The 14409-nt window shown below is 32.8% G+C and overlaps 1 protein-coding gene across 3 annotated transcripts in view; it reads right to left on the bottom strand.

The window, feature by feature from the left end:
* Nucleotides 1-14409, bottom strand: part of WDR7 (WD repeat domain 7) — a 362337-nt gene that overhangs the window by 225372 nt on the left and 122556 nt on the right. For all 3 annotated transcript variants that reach the window (XM_063077001.1, XM_063077002.1, XM_063077003.1), the window contains exons 18-19: nt 13689-13807; nt 11833-11956 (exon numbers count right to left, since the gene is read on the bottom strand). In XM_063077001.1, the coding sequence (XP_062933071.1) occupies nt 11833-11956; nt 13689-13807 (243 nt within the window). The remainder of the gene's footprint in view (nt 1-11832; nt 11957-13688; nt 13808-14409) is intronic.

Raw genomic sequence — 14409 nt, 5'->3', positions numbered from 1 at the left:
GCAAGTTAATAACTGTTGAAGCAAGGCAATAGGTACATGGAAGTTGACCACATTATTCTCTACTTTTGTATATGTTTGAAACAATCCATGATAAAAAGTTTTAAAAACTGAATAGGAAAACACTGTATCTTTTATCCAAAACCAGTCTATAAAGTTACATTTGGCATTCAAACAGATCATTTAACAAACCATCCAACTCCTATGCAGCAACTCCAAGAGGAATAAAAAGAGATTTACTGATTAGTAGTAAAGGTTAATACAATTCCTTTGAAATGATTCCTGCTTGACGTGTTTTCTCCCTAAATCCCTACCTCTCTACCAATCACTACTAAAAATGTTTGGCACATAATTAATAGAAAGAAAAGAGGTTAGCCTGCTTTTTAAAGTAGCATTTAAATGTGCTTTGACCAAAAGGAAAAAAAAAAAAAAAGGTAATTTACCTACGTTATCCTACTTGTGTGTTTGTATGATAAATGTCAAGAATGAATGTTTCTGCTATTCACCGTGATCATCCCATACAGGGCACAGGGCATGTGCAGCCAAAATAAAAAGAGGAAGCAAGTATGTACACAATTAATTACATAAGAATTCTTCAACCAAAAATATAATCTAAAATAAAATCTCCTGCACATACTTTAAATATTTAGTGCAAAAGAAAAACAATCAAAACTCAAGTAGTTGGTTTTTCATAAGGTATACAAACTGATTTAATGATTCCATGTGGAGTAGTACGTCACAAAAACTTTACTGCACTTACTATGCCTTGGGGAAAAAAAAAAAGAAAAAGGATATCTAAATCAACAGATTTAACTTCATCCAATGATGATTCATTAAGTCAAATAAGCAAAGCATGATTATTATAGTGATTTGTCAAGTGGATGCTGGCTATTAGAAGATAGTTGAATATATATATAAATCTATACTTATATTATACAATTATAGATATATAAGAACGAACAAGTTCTATAACCAGATAGCTGACCAATTCATGTCAGACAGGTTAGCACATCTTAAATCAAAATAATGATTATGGTATATTCAAAATTGTTTCTGAGCTTCCAGGAAACAATGATTTCAGACCATACAGTATGTTTAAAGCCACATACTGGGCTGGCACTCTGATAGGAGCAGCCTATTATGAAGCTCTATATGGAGCAGTCATTTTCTGGAGAAGTAGCAAGAATATATTTCCCGAGTTGCCATACATTAGCCTAAGAGTTATAGAAAAACCAAAAGTTGTCCTGCACAATAACAAATTTTAGTAAATTCCCTGTATATAACGGAAAGTTTATATTGACTATTTGCTAATCTGCCCTGTATCATATCATGTATGTGTGCACATCCATGTGTGCATGTGTGTGATATAGAAAATCATTTGTTAGAGCAAGAAGGTATTTAGGAAGCAGATAATTAAGTAGTTTTCAATTGTGCTAGACAGAATCCCAGAAGACAACAACAAGAGCATGAAGGTTTCAATGCAAAAGAAATGACATATTTTTCACTGAAAAAAAATTTTAAAAAAGATTTAAACTGCCTAAAGAAACTATTTCATTTATTTATTTTTTATCTATTTTACATACTGAGATTCAGGTTAAAATTTTACATATAAGTTTACTACCTAAAATGTTTGAAAAACATGGATTTGGTCTCTCCCCTCCTTTCACACAAGCAGAAACTGTGATACAGACAGGTTAGTGCAGAAACCTCAGTGATTTCTCTGGGGTTCCAGATACATGAATGGTGATGAGGACAGGGTACCAGATCTTCTGAGGCCCTTCTTTCCATTGGACTTCCCAACCAATAATCCAGTTCAGTAAATTAGTCACTTATACATACTAGAAAAATCCTTTGAAAAACCAATATTTTTCCCCCTAATTATTGCCATCTGATTTGGAAACTATGATATGAAAAAAATACAGACACTTGATGGAGGAGGGAGTAAGGTTTGGGAGAATCTCCTTTTGAAACTCATCCCTCCTGCCTCTCACCTTTTCTTTTTTTTTTTTTTTTTTTGTCTTTTTCATGACCGGCACTCAGCCAGTGAGTGCACTGGCCATTCCTATATAGGATCCGAACCCGCGGCGGGAGCGTCGCTGCACTCCCAGCGCTGCACTCTCACGAGTGCGCCACGGGCTCGGCCCTCTCACCTTTTCTTTTGAGAACTACCATGCTGGAGTCCCTTCTACACAAGAGTGGGTGGTGATATAATGGAACAGAAAGGGCTTCTGGCCCCAATTACCCATCTACTTCTATATGGGAAAAGTCTGCGATGGTCTCCGAATCCCAATCACACCTTAAAAATAGGTGACATCTGAGATTATCTGATCACTTGAAACCCTAAGTAATTATTTTATGAAAAGTACCACGACTCTTTAGATTGAGACTACAAATGCTCAATCCTCCACCCGTAACTCAGAATTCATTCATTTCTAGTTTAGTTTCTCTGACCTAGATATTATTTGCTTTGAAGACTGATCCTTGCTTAAGGAGAAAAAGACAAATGAATAAAAATCAAAACAAAACCTGAGTAAGTCACCCAGTAGCAAAGAGTAAAGGAAAAAACCTTCTTCATTTACTCCATGCCTGAAATATAACAATATCTCAAAAATAAGCTAACTTATATCTTTGTAACCACAAGCTATGCCATAATTTGTCTAGTGCTTAATTGTTAGAGGAACATAATTTAATTATATGTTTTAAAATCAGCAGGATTATCTATATATTAAAAACCATCCCTCCTCTTCCACTTGCATTCCCCAAAACTGGAAGTTCTTTAGTTCAAGTACTCATATTTCAAATATAAGACTCGTCATCTCTTCCTAGTAAAATGTAAAGTCTTTTCATAAGTATTACAAAAAAAGAACTGTAATTATAACACTGACATTGACTGTAGAAACAATTTTTTAAAACAACAAGCAATAAAATAGGTGGTTGTGGTCATTTTCATCTTTAAATCAAGCAAGGAAAATCTTTTCAAGTGATGGGTAAGTTTTATAGAACACAGAAAATTTGTACAGAAAAATTACAAAAATACTAAGTACTGTCACAGATGACTGGATTGGCATTTAATGGGCTGAAAGAAACCAGATCAATCTCAATCTTGCTGGGGTCAATTCGGGTGCTCAGACAAATAAAACAAAAATTTTTTTTTTATGTTTCTGTACTAGGGGTGCTAAAATATTAACCAAGTCTGCAAATGTCATGAACAATAAAACCATTTATAAATACTAAAACACATTTAAAATATATATTTGTATCAAAATATGCTTAATAAAAACAGATAGCAGATGTAATAAATCATTAGGACAATATCACTAAGGAAAAATAAATTATAAAATACCATAACTTCCAAAAATAAGCAGGGAAAGAGAGGGAGAATGAATCAGGAAAAGATGTTTAGGTATAATTTAATCAGTTTAATTCCAGAATTTATAAACAACATGAGAACAAAATCTATCAATAGCTATTATACTAAAAATATTACAGGTAAAATAGGTTCAAATAATTTTCCTGCAATAACTTTAAATTGCTGTTTTCTTTCCAAATCTTCACAAGAAGGTTACAAACGAAAATATTAAAACAACACAAACACATATAATATCCAATCATCATAAAGAGATAAAAAAAATTTAAAATACAGTATAAAATTATAAATGTTTCTTAATCCAATCAAAATTGGATTTGTGCACACATATTCACTAAGAGTTAAAACATCACAAGATTATCAACTCAGCTTTTTGCTCTGTAAAAACAAAATGCACAGGACTCAGTACCTATACTGGAATAATCTGTACTAGAATTTTAAAAAATTGTATTTAAAAGCTTACTAGACACTTATTCTATTACAAGGACATGTTCCGGTATTCATGTGCAGTGTTTTGTAAAGTACTTTATTTCCATTAGCATTATAAATTTTTGTACTTCAGCAAATCAGCAAGAGAATAATGGCACAAATCAATATCATACTCTTCATGGCAACTAATATTAGGTCATTTATTATAGCAAAGGCCACTAGAACCTCAGCTAAAGGTGTATCGGGCATTTCCATTTGAACACCATTTTTTTTTAAAAGAATGAGTCACAGGTTGAATGAGTATTTTTCTTTTATAAAATAGACTTCATAGGCTTAAGTACCTTCGACTTCTTAAAGCAGATGGTTAAGTGTACAAACACCTCAAAGAAAGTCAGTTATGCCTCCTAGGGGCTTTGTCACCAACTACAACTCCAGAAGAGGTAACAAATTTCTGCACTGAAGGAATGGAGATAGAGAAAGACTTGTGAAAGAAAAAAGGAGAATGAGGAAATAACTAAAATTACTTCAAACACTTTCAGCCCCAGCAGCTTTGCCACAGGGGTCAGATAATTACCAATGTCCCCTAAGTAGAAAGAGATGAAGAGAAACAGGTGAGGAGTCCCACATTAGATGGAATCTCTACATTTTCTCACCACTATATAAGGAACAAGTGATTGAATTTTCTTATGCTTCACTAAACTATCATGGGGCTCTTATTGATAACCTGAAAGCAGACTGTTGCCTCTATTGTTACAGTATGTCTTCTACGGAATAGTTCCCTGGCAGCGTGAAGTTACTTAATCCTGTGGAGTTCCTAACCTACAGCACTACTTAAAAACAGAGAGTTTTATTACTTAGCAGTTTAAATAACCATTCCATCCAATAATGCTTTCATTTTTAATTTGTCACTTTACTACTCTAACTTCCAATACTTACTAAAGACATAAGGAAAATCACAAGAATATTAAATACTATCTCAAGGAACTCAAGTCATATGGAACAAATTTTCCTTTAAATAATAGTGACCGATTAAGAAGAAATTTTGTTGTTATTCCATTAGGTTAGTGGCCAAATATAGATAAGTAAAACGAATGCTGTTAAATACAAGATCAATCTAGAGCGCTTAAAGTTAAGCTCAATAGCTCTGACACTCTGGAAGAAAAAAGAGGAAGAAATCCCTTAGGTCCCAATGAAACACTGCAAACAGATACAATGCAGATACAGTGTGCTTTGCATAATATAGTCTGTCTTAAGACAAATACCTTCTGCCTCACAATATCAAAATTTACACAGAATTAGTTTTTATTTATATTACTCAGTTATAATTTAATACTTTCCTCTTCTAGTCACAATGAACAATCATTTCCAATTAGCTTTGTGCATACTATAAGACAACAATTACAGATATTTCTGAGGAAACCTCATCCTTTAATTTCAGCGGGTTAACAAAACTGGCATTACAAAAGGGCTATTTTAGAATTCTAAATTGTTCATGAGCAACCAAATGATTTTCCCTTTCTTTATCCAAATTTAATTAGAATATACTGGCTCAAAGAGAAAGAGATACCCAGAATGCCACAAAAGACCTAAGAAAGCAGTCAAGTATACAGAAAGTGAGGAGCATAAAGTGCTTACACTAAAAAGTAGGTATTTTTTCATCAGAGAACCCTTATTCTTAGACAATTTACTCTTACTTGTATTTAACTCAAATAAGATTGGGTACCTGACTTCCACACTCTAATTTTGCTGGAAACAGCAAATCAGAAATCAGGGCGGAAGCTACTAGGGGTTAAACAAAACAGCCCAACAGCAATAAAAATTGGTAACAGTTACCAGATAATAAAAAGAGGAGAAAGGAAAATTATAAAAAGCACAACATGAAATGCAAGAGGCATATCAACCTGGGAAATTTTTCATTCAAATAAAGAGATACACTCTCTTCATTAAGCAAGTGGTGGTTATTTTACAGCACAGGCCACAATAACAACTCTGGTTACTGAGAAGACGTTTAAAAAGACTTTTTGAAATATTTTTACAAAAAGCGAATAAACTTTTAAAAATATTCTGAGTATCTACTGATTTTTAAACCCTCAGTTATCCAGAAAACCATTCCTGAAAAGTGACTCAGAGTTCCAAATAACTGAGGCATATACAAAAAAAAGAAAGGAAGGAAGGAACGCAGTGTAGTTTAAGGCCCTTGGTTGGGAGAAGGGAGACTCATTTAAGTCATATTTATCAAACACCCATTTTATCCGTTCTCCCATCCTCTTCCCACCAACAAATCCTAAAAATATCTACCTACCAAATAATGCACTAATATTTAAATTATTTTTACCAGCCACAAAACATTTTTCCACTACCTCTATAATATACAGTTCCATCTTACCTTTTTGTATATTGTTGGTCCATCCACATTTGTGCTCAGAATGACCACTATTTTATAATCATCAGAAAAGTGACTTCAATTCCAGGTTAAAATAAGTACTACAGTATGGCTTGTTGAAAGTCAAACCCAAAACATTTACTAGAAGTGTCTTTCATTGAACAAAGAAATCCTATTCAGTTTCCAAAGGGGATAAAAAGACGAGCCTAACCCTGGTAACCTTAACACAAAAGGAAGCTAAAAAGGCAGGGACTCAATAAGAACAAAGGATTGTGCTTTCTGATGACATCAATACATATTAAACACGATGTGTTACACGTCCTTCTATCAATATCTGAGATGATAAATTTGCAAATTAATACTACTTTGGCCATAACTGCAAAAAATTACAACAGCACCCTCTTTAGAAGAGATTTTGATTTATATAATGGTAGTGACTTTTATGTATTTAATGTTCCTGAAACTAAAAGAGAAGATGAGCCATTGTGAGCAAGCAGAATACAATGTATTAGAAATAATTACACTTGTGACCTTATGCCCTATAAGGTCACTCTGCATCGCAGGCCAAAGGAAATCAGGAACCATCAGCATTTACTTTGTGGTAGTCACCGACTGGAATGAAGGGCAAGTGTGGCTATATTTCATAAACTAGCAGGTGTTTGACCTCATAAAAAAGTCAATTATCAAAATGCTACATGTAGAATGTCACAAATAAGAAATATATAAACTTGGGTTCTGCAAAACATTGTCACTCCAAAATAAGTCTCAGACAACTCATAACATTTATCTTCATCCAAATTATAATACAACAGTTTTTCACAAAATAACATTAAACCTTATTTAGTAGGAATAATCAATAGAATTTTCTAAAGTGTTTTGGAACATAAAAGTGACCATATATACATGCTAATGAGTGGTAACTCAAAAAAGATTTACAATATTTATATAAGTCAGTATTACAAGAATGTATGCAGTATTTTTAATTTGAGTCCTGTTACCATTATACTAGGAATCACAATGCACTTATCCTCAAATTTTCTATCAGAAATTAGGCATTGGAAGTTTACATACTCATAACATTTGTAAAGGATAAATAATGTTTCCTGACTGGTTCAAGGATAGAGCTCTATTACCTGAAGCAAAATTCTCACATCACTCAATTAGGACTTGGTTCTTATGAAAATCTGTGAGCAGCTTTTAGTTAAGACTGACTATTGCCCGTTCTTCTTTCCCAGTGATCTCCATTCTACTGCCAGAATCCCTGGTCAGTACAAATTAAAGTGAATTCTGAGGCAGCAGCAATAAGGAGAACAAAACTATAGAAACCAGTATAGGAAAGGAAAGCGGTCACCCAGCCAGCATTCACTACTTGTACTATGCGCTGTGCTAGATGCTTTACAAAACGTTTCTCATTTAATGCTCTCAAGAGTCCTGAGGAAAGTAACCGATTCTGGCCCATTGCTTTTCTTAGGTTCTCAGACAAACCTGCAAAAGGCTTTTTATTGCATAATGCACCTAAAAAAGAATACAGAAGATCCCCGTCAAAATGACCAGTTGACTTGTCATCTTAGTTCCAGCTCAATCACTTACTGACTGAGAACTCAGAGAAAATTACTACCCACTTTAAACCTGATTCCAGATCTCTAAGATGAAGGGCTAGTACAGTCCATCAGCGCAGTATGACATTCTACTCTTCATGTAAGAGCATTTTTTGAGTTCCAGACAAATATCTAATAACAGAACTTTTAGACAAAGCTTTGTCACAAGTTAGGAGCTGCCAATATTGCTTAGGCAATTACCACATATTTTTAAATGCTCAGAATGATTAAATTAAAGGAAAATATCTAATGAATGGTGCACTTTCCAGATATATTGTTTAATATTTTGCCTACTTTAATGATTAAGAAGATTCCTATGCTAGAAATTGGTTTTAAGTTTCTAAAACAATGTCTTATTATGTAACTTGCTATAATGTTCAAACATTAATGACAATGGTTGAGGCAATTTCACCACAAGCACGTGGATGACAGGTGTGAGCTGTCCACCAGCTGGCTCCATAACCTTTTGATCCTTTTGGACAGCAAATCTCTTCAACAGCCCTATGTGGTCATTCCTCATTTGCTATATGATTTCTTCTCCTTTCATATGTTCAGAATCCCTACTCCTTTAGCTGACACCCTTTTATTAAAATACAGGGCTCCCAGTAAAGCAAACTAAAACTAATTTTGCACTCAGTCAATGCAAAAGTTCCAGAGTAGATTAACAGATTATATCAAGAGCTGTTAGAGTGTGATGTTTCAGTTACATGTAGAATGCATGTTTGTTTATTCTTTTGCTAAAAAAAACCTACAATAAGTGATAAGATTAAAATTTTAAGTAAGCCAGAATTCAGCCAATTTATGAAGTATTCCAGGATACTAAATTAAATAATAAAGATCTTAAGTAAATCGAGTTAAATTTGACCAAAGAACAACCTAGTTTGTGCTTATTTACACAATGATGAGAACCATCAAAGAGTAAGTTTTTAACAGTTATTTTTCTTCTTCATTTTCTTATTAATCAATATGGCTGGAAAGAACACTGTCTGAAAGCAGTATTAGTTAAGCCAAATATCTACTCATTCTTCCAGCTCCACCCCCATTTTAAGATCTAAGGAGCAAGCAGGATAGAATAAATTGTGTTAAGAGAATGAATTTCGGAGTCTGACAGTTGTTTAGTAACTGGGGGATCTTCAGAAAGTGTTTAAATCTCTCTTGGCCTCAATTAACTTAGCTGAAACAAAATAAAAGGAGTATGAAGGTAGTGACAATAGTACCTACTTTACAAGAATACTGTAATGGTTGAATGAAATAAACAGACCAAGTACTTTGCAAAAGCATGACACAGATAAAGTGTCCATAATGGCAGGTATTATCATTATTTTACTTAATAGTTTATTCCTTCTGGACCCACTAACAAACCTCTTGCCTAGGAACATATGCATTTCTATCATTTCTTCAGGGAGTAATCTGTGGCTATACTCAAATTAGCTATAGTATAGCTGTTCATGTAGTTATAATAACAATTTGTGGCTATACTCAAATCAGTGTCATTTCCAGCCACACAATGTTTAATGACAAGAAAATGCAGCAGAAAAATATCTATTAGAAACTTACTCTTTGATGGTTCTCATTATTGTTTAAATAAGCATAAACTAGGTTGTTCTTCAGTCCAATTTATTATGACTTTACCTTGTAGCTAACTCTCTTCATTCCAGGAAAAGAAAATGGCATCCTCTGCAATTGCTAACGGCACCTTTCTTCCCTAACTGTCAAGAATACAACACTGTACTGATATTTGGTGTTTTTCTTAAACCTTTATATGCAATCAGTAATCAAGGCTTAAAAATTATCTTTTATTCTACTCCATCTATATTTAGATCTGGGTCCCATATGCCCTTCTGTAATAGTCTCACAGCTACTTATTCTATTTTAATCTATTTCCCCATTTACACTAGTGCATTTTAAATAAAGATGTCTTGAAAATGTTTCTCGATATTTCCATAATAGCTTTCTCCTTTTAAAAGAATCTCTAGTGACTTGCTATTATCAAGTTTCACCTTCAACCAACTCTACAGTACTATATTCAAAGTTTGTCCTTAACTGTGGGGATCTTTTATTCAATAAGGTTTATAATAAGCTGATCATCTAACTCTGTTTTCTGTAATATTATGAAACTAATGCCCACAAACTACAAAGAACACTGTTCCAGACTATTTATTCAAATACATAAAAATAGACTGTTTTCATCCAAATCTTATTTTTTGACATTTTTTTTATATCCTAGAAATTTATTTTAAAACCTACACATATTTTTAAAAGAATTTTAAGCCTAATACCTTACAAAGAGTCCATATCTCTAGAGATCCTGGTGGTTTAACTTAATTTCCTTTTATTAAAATGGAAAAATTTCCAGTAAGCAAATGAAAACCAATTCACTCAGTAAATAATATATTACGCCAAGAGACAAGAATTTTAACTGGAGTAGTCAATGTGTGATGTGTTGATTATATGTGAAATATATATTTGCATTTTTATAGATTATAAAGTGCAGTCATACACTGCATAACAACGAGTCAGTCAATGACAGACTGCATATATGACAGTGATCCCATAACATTAAAATACCACATTTTTACTATACCTTTTCTATGTTTAGATATGTTTAGATACACAAATGCTTACCATTCTGTTCTGAGGGGTCTTCAAAAAGTTCATGGAAAAATTCATATGATCTTTTCATTCAATTTTTCCATGAATGTTTTGAAGTATTCTCACAGAGTAACCTACGTTATTCGGTACAGTAACATGCCATACAGGTTTGTAGTCTGGAAGTAATAAGGTATACCATAAAGCCTAGGTGTGCAGTGGGCTGGACCACATAGGATTGTGTAAGTGCGCTCTATGCTGTTCACACAATGATGAAATCGTCTAATGACACATTTCTCAGAATGTATCCCGATTATTAAGCAACACATAACTATTTATTTATTTACAAATATATAGTGCTTACAACGGGAGAGGTACTATTCTATGCACTTCACAAAGATTAACTCATTCCGTAATCATAATCACCCTATAAAGTTCTGCTATCATCTTCATTTTATCTGTGACAAAACTGAGGCTACGAAAGCTTACATGCCCATGGTCACTAATTAAGCATCCAGTATAGTCACTGCTGACAAACATCTGGTAGAGTCAGACCAGTTATAACGGTTATGACCCTTTCTGAATTTTGTTTTCATTTTCCTTCTTGTACAATCATGTACTATCTCAATATGTGTAATGAGTATTTCAAAAATAACTGGTATTGGAAAAAGTCATCTAAAATGAATCCACCAAAAACCCTGGCCAAATTTTCACAGTAAAAAGTTTTAAAAAGTTTCACTGAGACTTTATCTTTAAAAATTGACTACATTGTATATTGATAAATTAAAGTAAAAATAAAAAATAAAAAATAATTCACATCTATTTAAACAGTAAAAAAAATAAAAAATAAAAATTGAAACTAATTTTTCTAATAATCAATCCAACTTGGCTGGAATTTTAATTCTAAATGTGTTTTTTAGAAGAATAGAAAATGAATCAAATGAACTAGGGATCAGCATACTTTTTCTGAGAAGAAAAAAATTATGATAGCACAATATAACTTTTCTCCAACGCACATTTGACTTAGCAGCAAAATTAGAAAGATTTTATTTTGCAAAAAGTATTCAGAAACTTCAACAATATTCCCAAACCACTGAAATTATACTCTTTTGAAATACCCACAAGTTAAAACCCTTGCTAATTTTCCCTTTTTCAATAACATACTAGTCACGCAGATACAGATGCTAGTGTTAAGTGGGGCAGCATTTTTGATTGGGAATTAATTTTATAAGGAGTCAGTTCATTAGTGAATATTTTGATATTAGATAACATTTGCTTTTTTTTTTCCACATCTAACTCCAAACTGTAGAGATTCAGAAAATAAAATAGAATTTGAGAATTCCTTCTCTTCACATTAAGGTAAATGACTAACTTTTGTTGATAGGTAGTAGCATGCATATCTGTGAATTTTGAGTACTTTTTCTACATATACCTGCAAAGCTTCATAGAAAAAACATGAGAACCCTTACGTGATATGACATGGTCCATGTACTGAGGTAAGTAAGGAGCCCAGGCATCGATTGCTTCCTTCCGTCCCACCTGCTCAATTCTTCTTAGTTCTGCAAGAAGCAGGGCCTGCGCGGCTTCTCTTACCTAAAATCACAGATCAAATGTAAAAAAATAAAGATCAGTTGGTGAGGTGAGTGCTTATAAAGTTCATAATGAAATAAAGCTGGAAAACATAAAAACCATGTTTCTTTACATGAGAAAAACTATGAACGAAATAATGATGTACTTAAAGTGGAATAAATTGTATGCTAGCAAACTGGATCGTTAGCAATCTCACTGAAAAATATTTTAAGATTAATTGATGGAAAATTTTGAACATATATTTTGAACATTTAATCAGCTTTGGGTTTAAAACTTCATCTCCCAAAGCATTCTTGCACTTTAATGTAGCATTTTCAATTTTAAAACTTCCGTACAGATATTATTGTTAAAAGTCACTGTTAGAACTATTAAATGTGTTTTCTCTTTTAGCCTGAAAAAATTTAACCATATCCAATGAATTTCTTTATAGTATATATGCTAAGTAGGCACTGTTTACACGAACAAATCATGATCATGTAAATCCATGATTCATGTATACCTAAGACAGGCTTAAACAATGTGTTTTTGACAAATAGGCAATGTATTCCCATGTAACAGCATAATCTCTTTTAGTTCTACGGAGGAAATCATTTCCCAAAATTACATCCATTTTTCTTCTAATGTGGAATATAACTTTTATTTTGTAGTTTTAATTTAGTTTAGTTTTATTTTGGCAAAAGTGCCACTGCCATGAGGTCAAACAAGCTAGTCACTTATTAAGTGATGTACCAATTTATTAACGATTTATAATTGAAAAGATAACTCAACAGCACTGAGTAAGAATTCAAGTAAAAAAGTTATTTTAAGTATAATTGACTTTTGAAGTGAATTCAAATAGTATTCAATGTAAACAACATGAAAATTTTAGTATGCTGCAATCCCACTTGGAGTTGAGGGAAGGGAGGCAAGGAAAGAAGTAATTATGTTGTTTTTATTTGGAAAATTAAAAATCTTGAATGATACAAATTGCAATGGTTAGGTCAAATGCTGTAACAAGGAAAATCTCCATAAAACATTTCCAAGTCCCTAGTGATATTATATTCCCAGTAATATTTAATACAGTATAAGTCCATTAACACAAAATAATGGCTACCATTTATTGAGCTCCTACCATGTGTCAGGCTCTATACTTACTGTTTTACTCACATTACCTTATTTGAACCTAATAGCAATCTCTTGAGAATATATTGTTATCCCCACTTTACAAATGAGCTTCAGATAGGTTAAGTAAATTGCCCAGGGTCACAGAGTTAATAATTGGTGGGACTGATATTTAAACACAGGTCTCTTCTAATTCCAAAGACATTCTCATTTTACTAAACACAGTATCTTCCATTGGACTATGGCTATTCTAAGAATTTGACTGATTGATGTGATTACAATGAGTGTTTGATTTGGGGGGAGGTGGGTACATGTATTTGTTTGTGCATGTGTGTGTATGATCTGTATAGAACCCAATACTTAAGAAACAGTTCTATAAAGTATATGAAACTTTTTATCAAATAGTCAGTGGATTAAAAAAAAAAGAAAGAAAATGAATAAACAGGCTTGAACATTACTTGTTAGTATATAAACTGAAAAAGAAAAACATGGAAATAATGAACCACATTTTCTACAATATAATGAACAGGTGATCAGATAAATTAGATAAACGTTAACCACTTTTCTTTCAAATTTACCTTTGATCACGACTTTTTAATATTTTTATTTTCTATCCCTATCACCTCAACATTACCTCCAAGCATCGATCTTGCCATCTTCGAGCCAGCATCTCTAGAAGTGGAGGCCTAAATTTATCCAGTCCCAGCAGGTCTGGCAGCATAACACAATGCATAGCAGCTAACTGACTCCATCCTGTTAAAATGTAATGTATTACAACATATTACAAATAATTTAAACATTTTGGTATTCCCTAAGTCAAGTTTCTCTTTATGTAAGTAGACAGAAAATAAATGAAAGGCAGATTCACTGCTATGTTGTAAATGATTTCAGCTTAATGTTAGACATTTTATACAAAGAATTATATCAAACGTATTTCAGCCCCAAATCACAACAATTCTCAACATCTTAAGACAAACAATAATAAATTTCCACATAAAGTATATCCAAATTCACAAGGAAAACACATTTCTAAACAGCCTCTTTAAGATAAAACATATATTAAGGGATGGGAAAGTATAGAAAGAAATACATACTAGAGCTATAGATCTGAAACCACTATCAGTTAAAAGGGCATTCACACAGATATCCAAAGATTGGTTCATGTCACTTAAGGCACGGCCATCTGTGTGTTGCCATTGTGTCAGCCAAAAGAGATGTCTTTCCTTCTCTGTCTTTAGTTTAGGTACTTACTGATCCCTTTTCTTACCAAATGAATCGGATATTTAAGCAAATCATAACTGAAATAAGTAACATAACACTAATTTTGAGAAGGAAAAAAATGAATTCAGATATTC

This window comes from Cynocephalus volans, chromosome 13 (genome assembly GCF_027409185.1).
Source record: "Cynocephalus volans isolate mCynVol1 chromosome 13, mCynVol1.pri, whole genome shotgun sequence".
Taxonomy (NCBI): Eukaryota; Metazoa; Chordata; class Mammalia; order Dermoptera; family Cynocephalidae; genus Cynocephalus; species Cynocephalus volans.
Note: the sequence above shows the minus strand (reverse complement) of the source record. Positions and strands in the feature narration are given on the sequence as shown.